The sequence below is a fragment of the Siphateles boraxobius genome, unplaced genomic scaffold (genome assembly GCF_051911475.1).
Source record: "Siphateles boraxobius isolate OS27281-9 unplaced genomic scaffold, OSU_SipBor_1 18, whole genome shotgun sequence".
NCBI lineage: Eukaryota > Metazoa > Chordata > Actinopteri > Cypriniformes > Leuciscidae > Siphateles > Siphateles boraxobius.
Genome location: NW_027508788.1, coordinates 8,704,388 through 8,718,669, shown reverse-complemented (window position 1 = coordinate 8,718,669; position 14,282 = coordinate 8,704,388). Strand labels below are relative to the sequence as shown.

Genomic DNA, 14,282 nt, shown 5'->3' with positions numbered 1-14,282 from the left:
TTTCAGAAAAAAGCAGCACATCTGTTTTCAATATTGATAATAATAATAAATGTTTCTTGAGCAGTTAATCAGCATATTAGAATGTTTTCTGAAGGATCATGTGATTTGTTGTTTTATGAAAATAATTATTATAAAAAAAACCTTGCCTAGTAATCACAATCAGCGGGCAAATGTCACAAGTGAGTGTGATGGAAATTCATTGGTCGAAAAGGCTGGAAACTTCTGTGGAGTTTCATCTGACCTTAACGTTTAGCAAAGCAGGACACAGACAAAAACACAGACTTAGCACACATATCAAGATGCTTCCTATTACAACACTGTACTGCTTTACATTTATTCCTCTGTTAAACAATTATTTTATCCGCTCTGTCCCCATTTAATTTCTTAGGACATTTCTGTTTTTATTTTACATAATGCATAGTGTATTCTCTGGACTTTATTGCCTAAATAAGTTACTCTGGGACATCTCAGTTCATTTTTAGACAGTTTGAAATTTTATGTTGAGTTAATTATAGAAAATTACATGTCATCTAAAAAAGCAGATGATATTTCTGTACACTTTAAAGTTATGTCATGCCTTTCCCAGAGAGCTGAGAAAATGATTTGAGAAACAATGAATTCCTCCTTCAGGCACACCAATGCAATTACTCTTCTCAATAGTAATCACCTTCCAGACTGTCAAGATCTCAAAGAAACCACTGCAAAACCAAATAATCAGAAATCAGTATCCAATACAATTAACCCTGACAGTGTGCTTCCAGAGGCCCGCTGCTGTTCACAGGTGTTCCTCTGGTCTTCATGCACATGTAGTCATTAAGTCCTATAATTGGACTTCCCATGGTGACAGATGCCAAATCTTTCTTTCCTCCCTTCCTTCTCGTGTAGTTCCAACTGCCCCTTCTGATCACAGATATTCCACACTCAGTGAGCTTGGGAGGGTGTACAATTAAGTCTCGAATGATGGGACTATTCCCTAACCTATTCATTTCTATTTAGAGAGCCTGGCTAAAAATGATACTTTAACTGGTGCTGACTGAAAGAGGCCTGCCATTAGCTGATGGTGAGGGAGAGGTGCTCTTTTACGCTCTCATGCATTTGTCTTTCAGATTGCAACGCAAAAAAAGAACATGAAGAACTATCACTACATTCTAGCAAACCTGGTAAGTGATGCATTCTGTCTCTTAGTGCATAAATGAACTGTGAGCCTTGTGGCTACTTAAGATGTGTTGTCGGTTAACCACTTGAACATTGAATGGGATCGCAAGGGAACGCTCAGACATTTTATTTTATTATTCCTAGCTTCAGTTTTTATATTTCTATTTCAGTTTCTATTTTAATATAATTAATACTCTGCATTAAGCAGTTCAGTGGAGTAACAAAATAATAGTTTAATTGGCTGACTGAAGAAACTGTAATACAGCACTCATGAACTGTGACTTCACAGGAAGCATTGCAAATTTATAATTGGGTTCTGTGAGGGAAGAAAAGAAAATACTCCAAACTGCAACACTCTTTTGCCAAGTGCGTAATTCAGCAATGATAAAAAATATATCATCCCATAACCAATTATGATGAAAGCAGCAAGGATGCAACACTTTGCATGATAGAGTTTCCTGGGGTTCATCGCTGCATGGGACACCCAAATGAGCAAACATACACACAAACACAGATACAATTAATTAGCTGTTATCACACAGGCAATATGATATTTACCCAGCATGCTATGTATGTCTATGCATGTCAGTCACTGTATCATTAGCTCTAGCACTGACTCTCTTGTATCCATGTCATATTATACTGATGACCATACAGCCCCTTGGGTATTTTTCTTATTTTTAGTCTAAGAATATGTAATTATGTCTAAAAAGTGTTCTGACTCTAATTATGGGTTCATATTGTGTTTTTTAGCTCTATTTGACTATTTTCTGTAAAATTTTACTTATTGCTGCAATAGATTCTTACTCACTTTAGAGTCGCAATACCCTGAAACCATTTCTTAACGTAGTTCTAAGAATACAATTATTGCATTTGCTTATTCTTTTTTCATTAGAGTACACAAAATCCTGAAACTTTCTATGTTACACAATGGTATGTGAATAAATGGAGATTTTGGTGTTTGTCTTCAGGGATTTCTGGATCTTAATCTCACAGAATTCAGGAAGGGAGGTGCCAATGTGACAGGCTTCCAGCTCATGAACTACACAAATCCTTCTGTCAGCAGGACAATACAGGACTGGCTGGTGTTCGACAGTAAAGACTTGAAAAGTCCCAAAAGGAGGCTCAAGGTAAAGCAAGGTCTTAAAAATATAAGTCATACAAATATAATTGTAAATATTCTCATGATGGACTTAAAAATCTATGTATCCTGCTGAAAAGACCTTGAATTCCCATTTGATCCAGCCTATGTAATGCGTTTTAGAGGTAAAGATGATTGATCAAGGGAATGTTGCTACTTATACTAAACAAACATACCAACATATGCGGGTCTTTTCAGCAGGGCAAGATACTCACCGTGAAATCCAAATGTTGTGAATAAATTCCTTTCTTTTTTTCCTAAATTTTCATTTGAAACCGTGTCTGTGGAACGTCTTAGTACACTGGAGCACTCACGTATGACGGAGTGACTGTCATGGCCACTGCTTTCCAGAACCTGAGAAAGCAGCGCATTGATATATCTCGCAGAGGGAATGCAGGAGAGTGTCTGGCTAACCCTCCTGCACCCTGGGGCCAGGGCATCGACATTCAGAGAGCTTTACAGCAGGTAACCAGTCCCTTTCTTACACCAAAAGAATGCTAGTTCTCATGCCAGAGCTGGTACTTGTTCGGGGGACCTGTAAACCTCAGAACTGGTCTTGTATTTCTACTGACTTAAGGACCGAATTATGAAATAACACACTACGCTTCTATATAACCTGCCCACAAACAAAGCATCAGGGTCATCTTAACATCCAAAGTAATTTGATTCATTTATGCAAACACAAGCTGCTTTTGTTTCATCGGTAATCTGATGAAATTCACGGCAATCGTTCTAAGATATGTTGTTTGTAAATACAATCATTTTAATTAGGCTAATAGATAAAATCGAGTATTATCAATTATGAAAAGTGGCGTCTGCGCGCTGTGCTCGAAAACATCAGCCAGTCTCTTGTTTTCCTCAGCGTATAACTTACATTTTATGGTTGTATCCTTATCTGTAATTGTTAGAAAGTCCCATGAGTATTTACTGTATTCTGACAAGCGAGTCTTGTTAAACTTCACAGACTCCAATGAACGAGCGCCGGTGCGCGCATACACGTCAAACAGACGGCACGCAGTAGAATAGTAGCGCAATAAATCTGACTAAAATGTACATTTTGCTAAAATATGTTTTGTTAGAAATTAAGTGTAGTTTTTAAATTCTACATGTAACACAAGTAATCATTTATAAGCACTAATAGTAAAGTTACAATTACAAAAAAATTACTATGTTCAGACAAGTGAATGTGTGTGTTCTTGATACTTGTGTTTTTTTGTTTATTATCATTTATGTAATAGTTTTTTATGTTGTATTTAGGTTTAGAATGTAACGTTTGTATTTTAACCCTTTTCTTGCTTACAATGTACAGCATAGCCTACATAGATACATTCACTATATTTGTTTTCATAGACTTTATATTACACAATGTTTGGGGGACAGCATTGGGCAGGATATGGAATAAAATTGTTTAAAATAATGGATTCAAATTCATTTTTAATGAAATTTTTTTTTTAATGTATAATAATTTTTAGATTTTTTCATTCGAAAAATCAATTAATTGAAAAAATAAGCGACAGATAGATTGATTATCAAAATAATCGTTAGTTACAGCCCAACAAAAAGTTTTTAGAGGCTTGAGCAGAGCCTATTTTATCACCCAGATCTGGCCATTCAGCATTTAAAATGCACAGAAAAAATGGGAAATGGGAAAAATATAGTTCAGTTTTTTTTTAAGCTCTAAAGCTTTTAAAGTTTGCTGTGCTTGTGATTATTATTATTAGTTGGTGCATGTTATGTTCCCAAATGCATGTTATAAGCATCCCAAACTCAGAGCACATGCGAAGATGAGTTTGTGTGGAGCAGAATTTACTGTGTATAAATGAACACGGTGCTGCGCTTCAATCTGAAACACCTAGTAGTACATATATTTATTTAATTAAATCACAGCCTTTGCGATTTGCTAATCACCCTAAGCCATATGGTGATTAAAATTTTATTTGGATTAATAATGCAGCCAAATCATAACTGTCATTTGGCTTCTTGTACAACAATGTATATCTGATTTCACACCTATTGAAGTTCCAAAATGAAATTATGAACAATCTAATTGTGCGTATTTCTCTCTGTAGGTGCAGTTTGAAGGACTTACAGGACATGTTCAGTTTAATGACAAAGGACATCGGACCAATTTCACTGTCAGTGTGATGGAATTTGGCCCGAATGGACCCAAGAAAGTAAATCAAATCTTTTTTTCTTGACTTGCACGGAAATTGGGTTCACACTAACCACAGCATCCCAATAATCGAACATTCTTACATCTCACTCAAAATTTGTAAACTCATTGGTGCTTGACATTCTTCTGACATAAATTTGATTTAAAACAATGATTAACCTGAGGTTGTGCCTGAAAATTTAGCACTGACTGTGGTGAAAGCGAATGAAGTGTTAGTCACAGGAAGGCTTAAAGAGCCGTGTGTGCATTTCATGTGATTACAGCTCCTCTTAAGCCGTCAATATGAATATTTAACATCCTAAAAATAGTGTCTCTGAAATTCCTGTGCAGTGCTGTGATATTCCTCCCTTCTGCCTGCAGGTGGGCTACTGGAACCAACATGAGAAATATGTGAACACAGCTACTTACAGCAACGTACTCAATGAGACGTTCGGACTGCAAAACCGGACCTACGTAGTCACCACCATCCTGGTGAGTTTTTCAATACAACTGCAGTTGTTATGAAAAGATAGTAATGTTACAGTTAGTTATGCTTTTTATCCATTTTTGTTTTAAAGCGTAATTCAAAAGATAGGGCCATAGTGTCTCTTCAGACTTCTTACTTTTTTTTTTCTGATCTGGAAATGTTTGATGAGGGTGGATTACAAGTCATCAGTGTCATCAAGATGAAATGGTGTGCATGTTTTCAATTTGTGTTTGTAAGCACATGATGATCCTGAGGTGAGTAACATTAAGCTGAAGTGTGCAATTTTTTTCACCAGTTCTCACTAAACAGGATTATGAACATGATTGTTTTGGTTATCAAAACGGATAGTTTCAACCCAAATTCTTTTCATCGGTTGCCTATATTGCTGTGCAAGGTTGTGAATTGTTACCAGTTCATTTGAACTACAAATGGCTTACAGCTGTCTGTGCATTTTATATGGAAGCTTGTTTCCTTAAAGTAAAAATATAAAGGGTAATTGTGAGTTTAAAATAAAAGTAAATGATATTTAAGTCAAAGTTGTGAAATATATAGTTAAAGATAACGAGTCTTTCTCATTTTTTTTGTTTTCTTTTTTTAATCTACAGAATATAGTTTATATTCATTTTTATTTCAGTTTTAGTTATTTCACTAAATCAAGTTAACTAAACTAAATAAAAATGAGAAATGCTGCCTTGGAATCTAGCTGTAATAAAATAAGTTTAAGTTTTTTTTCTATTTTATTTCAAGCAACAATAATTATTTTTATGGTTTTAGTTTCAGTTAACTATAATAACCATGGTTATTACCTTTTTTTTTAAAACTAATATTGAAATGTGGATCAGTTTTATTTAAAATAGGTTCTGTGCGGCTCTCCTTCAGGTCTATCCGCTCCCATTTTACTCTGTAGCCACAAACAAACTCGTTAGAGCATACAACAAAGACAAAAACAATAAAGCCTTAACAATACTACTATCACAGTGTACATTGTGATATTTTTGTGCTCCTGGTAGGTTATTACTTGTTTTATACTAAGTAATGATGCAAATTCTACAAAACTTGTCACCACATGATCCCTGAGTCACCACATGATCCCTCTCTCAGAAGAGTTTGTTCTTTGCCTCTGGGGTGAATCACCATCCTCTCAGGAAGGTGAGAGGTAGTGTGAATCTTTTGAACCATGCTGGGTTTACTGTTCTGTTCATTACGGGCACAGTTTGAGGTTTGACTCAAGAGTTTTGAGTGGCTATTAATCCTATTTCATTGGAACTCCAAAAAGAAATACCCTCTTCCCTTAAGGAGTCTTCTTTGACGGTGGTTAGGCAGCTCAAGTATTGATTCGTTTTGTTTTTTTATAGCCTGCAAGATTGTAATACTATACCTATGTTGTTCATAGTTTATAATCATGTCAACACGTGCATGTACAGCTGTGTTTCCTCATACACACATTTCATATACACTCACCTAAAGGATTATTAGGAACACCTGTTCAATTTTTCATTAATGCAATTATCTAATCAACCAATCACATGGCAGTTGCTTCAATGTATTTAGGGGTGTGGTCCTGGTCAAGACAATCTCCTGAACTCCAAACTGAATGTCAGAATGGGAAAGAAAGGTGATTTATTCAATTTTGAGCGTGTCATGGTTGTTGGTGCCAGACGGGCCGGTCCGAGTATTTCACAATCTGCTCAGTTACTGGGATTTTCACGCTGAACCATTTCTAGGGTTTACAAAGAATGGTGTGAAAAGGGAAACACATCCAGTATGTGGCAGTCCTGTGGGCGAAAATGCCTTGTTGATGCTAGAAGTCAGAGGAGAATGGGCCGACTGATTCACAACACGCACAACCTTGAGGCGGATGGGCTACAACAGCAGAAGACCCCACCGGGTACCACTCATCTCCACTACAAATAGGAAAAAGAGGCTACAATTTGCAAGAGCTCACAAAAATTGGACAGTTGACGACTGGAAAAATGTTGCCTGGTCTGATGAGTCTCGATTTCTGTTGAGACATTCAGATGGTAGAGTCAGAATTTGGCGTAAACAGAATGAGAACATGGATCCATCATGCCTTGTTACCACTGTGCAGGCTGGTGGCGCTGGTGTAATGGTGTGGGGGGTGTTTTCTTGGGCACACTTTAGGCCCCTTAGTGCCAATTAGGCATCGTTTAAATGCCACGGCCTACCTGAGCATTGTTTCTGACCATGTCCATCCCTTTATGGCCACCATGTACCCATCCTCTGATGGCTACTTCCAGCAGGATAATGCACCATGTCACAAAGCTCGAATCATTTCAAATTGGTTTCTTGAACATGACAATGAGTTCACTGTACTAAAATGGCCCCCACAGTCACCAGATCTCAACCCAATAGAGCATCTTCGGGATGTGGTGGAACGGGAGCTTCGTGCCCTCGATGTGCATCCCATAAATCTCAATCAACTGCAAGATGCTATCCTATCAATATGGGCCAACATTTCTAAAGAATGCTTTCAGCACCTTGTTGAATCAATGCCACGTAGAATTAAAGCAGTTCTGAAGGCGAAAGGGGGTCAAACACAGTATTAGTATGGTGTTCCTAATAATCCTTTAGGTGAGTGTATGTACTTGTATGTATATATTAGGGGTGTGAGGAGATCTCATGCCACGAGATCTCACGATATTAAAATGTGACAAGATTTCTCGTTGAGGTGAAAAGCTGTCTCGCGATATCGCCATGACGGAGCGTGAGGGTGAAATTAGCTTAGAATATGACACTGCAACGGTTTTTCTCCACTGTTGTTTTGCTTTTTTTATAGAAGTAAAAAACTTTTATTTTCGGTTGAATAACAGTCACCTTAATTCTAAACTATTGTAAACATCTCCTTTGCTCATCCAGTACGACCTGCAGAGTCGCACACAGTGCAACGGGAATCACAGTTCACTAATCACGTGGCGAGAGCAAGGCGAGATGACTGACAAGAAAGACCATGACGGAGGATTCATTGCGCAACAGATCCTAAGTGTCTGATAAATGTCTTATCTTGTAGAATGCACGCTCAGCACCACCGCTCCCTATACACAGAGTATGTGTGATCGCGAATTTGAAAGCGAAAGTAAAACGCACGCAAATTAGGTTACATACAATAGCCTGTCTTCCAATATCAAACCTATCTTAGGCTGGGCTGTGTAGTTGTAGTTGTGCTCTTAGCTCTTAGCAATTTGAATATTTAGAGAGAACTTTTAATATGGTTGCACTTATTGTTTGCACTTCAGACTAAGAAAAAACTGTTTTTTAAATTTCATTTATACTGTTTTTATTTCTTTGTTTAGTTTGTGGAAAGGACGCAGCCTCAATCAGAAGTTCTGGAAGCTCATAATTCATGTACAGTAAGGTCTTAAGAGACTCATGTGAAATCATACAGGAGAGAAGCCAGTCAGTTGAGTTTGTGGCAAAACCTTTTACAGTGCTTGGATATGGTTGTATTTCAATGCATATGATAATTCATACTCAGAATGTAGAACTGAAATGACATTCACATTCATTACAAGATGATTAATTAAAACATTTCAAATAGCACCTGCAGACTATTTTTCCAGTCATGAATTTTGTCATTGAGGATTTCTTAAAAATTCTGTGCACAAGTCTCATCTCGTTCTTTGAAACCCAATCTCGTGTCTCGTCTCGTGAGCTAAGAGTCTCATCACACCCCTAGTATATATACTGTACTGTATATGTACCTAAATTGTTTTTGGATGTTTTTTTCTGTTGATGTTGTTCTGTGCATTCTGTATGATTGAGCTGAAATGCTACTCTTCAATTATTTATAAGCCAAGAAATATGCAGGAAATGCAGAAAACATTTGATGTAGCTGAAGCAAGATTTCCTTTCAAGCCTCTTCAACTACTGTGATGGCTAAGGCCACCCTGAATGAACTTTTAATTTTTATGTAGTTATTTTGTTTCTTTAAATATTATTTGCCCAAAACATTGGAACTGGAGGAGCTACGTTGTCTCTTTAACATTTTTAAAACCTTCAGGAGCAACAAAGCCAATACCCGTTTATTTCTAGAGGTCACGCTAGTAAATGAGTAAATGAGACCACAACCAAGATATGGGTTCACTTTTTATTTATGTTTATTAGTATGAATACATCTTACCCGTGGTTCCACCAGGATCCATGACTGCAGCATGGAACAAAAGCTTGGAATTAAAAGGGTGCGGCTTTTCCTGGAGTCCTTTATATATTCAATAGGGAACTATGGGGAATGTAGTTAATTCGAAATGGGTCGTGTGTTAATTCGAATGCGTTTAAAAGAGGTTCTTTCTGTGTGTTTAAGTGTATTTTCATTATTGCTTCATTGTAAATGTGATTTTTCTGTTTATTTAAATTTGTGTGTATGTATATATTGTTCCCTTGTAAGTTTAATGTAATGGAATGAGAATTGAGACCCCTGTAATTATAAGAATGGTTTGGTCTGGTTTGTTAAAAGGGTTTCATTTTCTGTGGCTGAGTTAGTTCTGGTGAGGGATCCCTGAGAAACATCTGAGACCCAGAACTCAGTAATGTGCTGATGTCCCATTTAATTATTCAGTGTTTTTTCCCCCCTTTCTTTCTTTTGCACAATGTGTGGTCAGTACGTTAAGTGTTGCAGTAAATAAAATTCCACTGTTGACTCCATGAATGTCTCCTGAAAATTTTATGGAAGAACCCTGAGAACTACTCTAAATCATGGAGTAACCAAACAATAGAGTGATCTGGCCCATGCTACCACACGGAAAAGGAAATAACCTGCTCCTGAAACATGTTCTTATTCCTTAGGAATCTCCATATGTAATGCTGAAGAAGAATCATGAGCAGCTGGTGGGGAATGACAAATATGAGGGTTATTGCGTGGAGCTGGCTGCAGAGATCGCCAAGCACGTCGGCTATTCCTACAGGCTAGAACTCGTGGGGGACGGAAAGTATGGAGCCAGAGACGCAGAGACATTGATGTGGAATGGGATGGTTGGAGAATTAGTGTATGGTGTAAGTAGCTACTATCTCTGATTGTTGTCATTTCTGTATGGCAAGGATTTTTATTTATTTAATTATTTTAACCTTTCGTGTTTGTCTGTATTTTATTTATTTATTTATTATTATTATTTATTTATTATTTTATTTTATTTTATTTTACAGACATGACATATTAAATTCGTGTCTCTAGCATACATTAAGAGTCACTTTGGCTTAAAGCTCCATTCCTTGGTGGTAAGATTTGTTACAGTGACAAGAATCTTTTCCGAAATAAGTATTAAAGCTGGCAAAGAGTGCCGCAGAAAAGAGAACAGCACACTGTGTGTCCGAACCTCAATGCCTCAGGTTGAACAAAAGTTTTTTGTCTCATCACTTATGAAGTAGTTTTTCCCTACTGTCAGAGCATGTTAGTGCAATGTCTAACTTTCTGGCAATTTTGCAACATAACAAAGAGTCTTATAACTGCTAATGAAGGCAAATATATATTATTTATAAACTTATAAGCAAAACTTAGGTGCATGTGAGGTTCGCTTTTGTAGCCACTCCGTTTTTTATTCAGTGGATTTTTACCCTAAGGCTGCAGCATTAGTAGCTTTGGAATGCTAAGCAGTGTCAGATGTAGTCTGTCTTTATTGGGCTAAATGCGAACACTCCAGCTCAGTGTTGTCAAGCAGTGTTCGTTAGATTTCTCTTCTGCTTGAAGAAAATATGGCATTATTATGAAGCGTAGTGTATGAGGGGTTCTCTTGAGAATGCAGCATTGAGTAGAACTGACTCTGTAGTGATTCATAACACTTGAAGTTATTTTTATGTTCAGCTGCTTCTAAAATGGTGGAAAATCGTTTTGTTGGTTTGCGCTTGATTTGTAATTCTAGTGTTTTATGAAAACCTACAGAGGAACAGCCTTGTTGTATGCAAACTGGATCACAAAGCTTTGTGAAACACATTTTGAATGTTTGATTTCATCACTTTCTGAGAAGCTGTTGAAAACATGAATGTTATGCTTGAATGTCAATGGGCACTCTATCCATGCTTAAAGATGTAATCATATTGTCTTGTAGAAAGCAGACGTAGCTGTCGCCCCCCTTACCATCACTTTGGTGAGAGAGGAGGTCATCGATTTCTCCAAACCCTTCATGAGCTTAGGTATATCCATCATGATCAAGAAGCCCACCAAGTCCAAGCCTGGTGTCTTCTCCTTCCTGGACCCACTAGCGTACGAGATCTGGATGTGTATTGTGTTTGCCTACATTGGCGTGAGTGTGGTGCTATTCTTGGTGAGTCGCTTCAGTCCGTATGAGTGGCACGCAGATGATGAGGAGGATGGAATGGAGCAGCAAAACCAGAACCAGAACCAACCACCATCACCAGAGGCCAACCAGTCACCAAATCAGCACGGTCAAAATCAGAATCAGCGAGAGGAGAAGCAGGAGAAGCAACCTGAACACAACAATGAGTTTGGGATCTTCAACAGCCTGTGGTTTTCCCTGGGAGCCTTTATGCAGCAAGGATGTGATATCTCTCCAAGGTAGGTGGAGATTAAAAAAATAACCATTTTGATCAGCATTGTCATAATTTTTTCATCTTCCACTGCTACTTTTTTGGCTCATACTCCACAAACAACATCTGTGTGAGAGAAAATGGGTTGTAAAATAAAGATGATCTCTTTAATCGCCTGCTGCATTGCACTGTCCCTGAACTACATCTGAAATGCACATCATGATGAAAAGATTCTCAGGTTATATTTATATAGAAGATCAGGGGCGTCACTAGGATTTTCATTTTAGGGGGGCTAAGCCCCCAATGAGGGTATCATTTTTTTTTAAATGATAAAAAAATTAACACTTTGGTTAAGGATCTAATGCTCACTATTAACCAGTTTAATTACCATGCAAAGGCAGGGTTTTATAGTCACTGTGGTCCCATATGTGAGGTAGGGCAAATAGGGGGGTTCTGGGTTTCCCTGAGAAAATTTTGATATTTTGATTTCTCTGATCTACATATTTTAAGATGTTTTGAAGACCAAAAAATTTGGATAACAGCTTTAAAACCATGTCAGTGGGCAGCTGATTATTTTTCTCTCCTCATCAGCATCACACTCTTTTTCTCTTTGTTTTTATCTTGCCCTATATCTTCCCCTCCTAAAGCTGAGCTTTGACTGATATAGGCTTTTCATTTGTGTCTGTCAGTGAAGAAAGTAAACATAGGGTCAAATGATAGGTTGATTTTGCTTATGAATCATTTTCTCAGACGCGTTTATTTACTGAAAGCTACTAAATCTAGGTAATTAAATTAATTAAATGCATTCACAATATGTAGGCTACACATTCATTATTGATCTTGTGCCTAATACAGGGCCGTAGACAGGGCTTATAATCAAAGAGGTCCTAAATTTGAGGTTGGTTGGGGGTTAAAAAAAATGTATTTCTCTGATGTGCATTTCAAGACGTTTTTAAGAACAAAAAAAGGATAAGAAATACAACCCCAAATCAGAAAAAGTTGGGACATTTTGTAAAATGCAATAAAATCAAGAATCTGTGATTTGTTAATTCTATTTAACCTTTTATTAACTGACAAAAGTACAAAGAAACGTTTTCCAATGTTTTCGCTGACCAACATAATTGTATTTTGTAAATAAAAACAAATTTTGATTTTGAAGGCTGCAACACACCCCAAAAAATTTGGGACAGAGACCAAATAAAAGTGAAAAGATTATCCAAATTAAATTATCCAACTCTTTTGAAACAGTCCACAATGAGCAGGTGAATTGGTAATAGTTGAGGGTATCATGTTTGGGTCTAAAAGTGCTTCTCAGTCTTTTTAAGCAAAGATGGGCCATGGCTCATCACTTTGTGCCAAATATCATGAGAGAATTGTCGAACAATTAAAAAATCCCATTTCTCAATGCAAGATTGCAAAGAATGTATGCCTTTCATCATCTTCCATACATAATATTGTCACAAGATTCAGGGAATCCAGAGAAATCTCAGTCTGTGTTGGGTAAGGCAGTAGACCTCTGTTGAATGTGCGTGACCTTTGAGCCCTCAGATGGCATTGCACAAGATACCATCATGCTAATCCGTTAAATACAGACACATGTGCTCAGAAGTAATTTAGAAAACCATTTTCACTGAACACAGTCTGATGCTGCATCAAGAAATGCCACTTGAATCTCTGTTACGCAAGGAGAAAGCTTTAAGTCAGTTCTATGTGGAGATGCCGACGAGTTCTCTGGGCCTGAGCTCATCTCAGATGGTCTAGAAGAAAGTGGAAATGTGTGCTGTGGTCAGCTGAAGCCCCCCTAAAAAGGGCCTGACGACGCCCCTGTAGAAGATTTTATTTAAAGTGAAGGTAAAGATTAGATATTGACTGATTTTTATGACCAATACAGATACAGATTTTATTGAGTCTGATAACCTATATCCAGAACTATTTTTTTTTTATTTCAGCTTTTTGACACATAAATATTATTATGACAAATACTAACTACATGATCAATGTACTACAACAATAACATTTTCTACTAATGGTAAATTGTTTATAATATAAATATGTATTTTATAATATTATATAACTATGTTGATGTTATATTTATGCCATTATATTTATCCAATATTGGTTTGTGATTTAAATATTTGCAAATATATTTTTAGATATTTTTGGCTGTCTAATTGTTAAGCTACATATTTAAAACATTAGTTAAAAATAGGGCTGTCACGGTGAAGGAATTTCCCTTGCGGTAATTTTGAGTGGCTCAATAGCGCGATATGCGGTTTTACCGCCATTTATTTATTTATATTTATTTGTTGTATATAAATACCTGTTATGATGTGGTCAGCATACACAAAAACAATGTAACCAATGTAACTGAAACTAAACAGCGTCTCTGCGCATTGAAAGACTGTCACTCAGCGCGCAGTTGTTATGCCAACGGACTGTCTTTGAGTGAGTCATTAAACCGTTCATTCAACAAAAACGTTCAAAAAAGCTGATTCCTTAAATGATAGATGTAATGAAACAAGGTGTTAATTATTTTTTAACTTTGAGCTCCACTTTTCAAGGCTCAGCTGGCCAGCAATGCTTCACTTTTGGGCAAAGCTGAAGCAATGCTTCACTTAATAGACACCAATGGCATTGATTCATGCGTGACTCGCTGCTTTCCCCCCACGGCTTTCTCGCGCTGTGTAATGCTGACCAGCGCTGAAGCCATTCATGGTAAATACCCTTACACGTTAAAAGGATGATAGCCTACGACAAATATTTCGCTTTCCTTGGAAACGGCAACCTTTTCACGATTCACGAATGTCCTTGACTTCAAAGACAGACGCAGGTAATCGCATGCGCTCAGTCGA

The 14,282-nt window shown here is 37.2% G+C and overlaps 1 protein-coding gene across 8 annotated transcripts in view; it reads left to right on the top strand.

Moving 5' to 3' along the window:
• gria1b (glutamate receptor, ionotropic, AMPA 1b) overlaps positions 1 to 14,282 on the top strand; it is a 66,791-nt gene that overhangs the window by 20,494 nt on the left and 32,015 nt on the right. For all 8 annotated transcript variants that reach the window (XR_013204927.1, XR_013204929.1, XR_013204928.1 and 5 more), the window contains exons 5-11: positions 1,107 to 1,160; positions 2,127 to 2,285; positions 2,594 to 2,761; positions 4,366 to 4,470; positions 4,830 to 4,940; positions 9,736 to 9,942; positions 10,992 to 11,458. Coding sequence is in view for 5 of the 8 variants with exons in the window: in XM_077233262.1 (XP_077089377.1) it covers positions 1,107 to 1,160; positions 2,127 to 2,285; positions 2,594 to 2,761; positions 4,366 to 4,470; positions 4,830 to 4,940; positions 9,736 to 9,942; positions 10,992 to 11,458 (1,271 nt within the window). In the remaining 3 variants the exon portion in view is untranslated. The remainder of the gene's footprint in view (positions 1 to 1,106; positions 1,161 to 2,126; positions 2,286 to 2,593; positions 2,762 to 4,365; positions 4,471 to 4,829; positions 4,941 to 9,735; positions 9,943 to 10,991; positions 11,459 to 14,282) is intronic.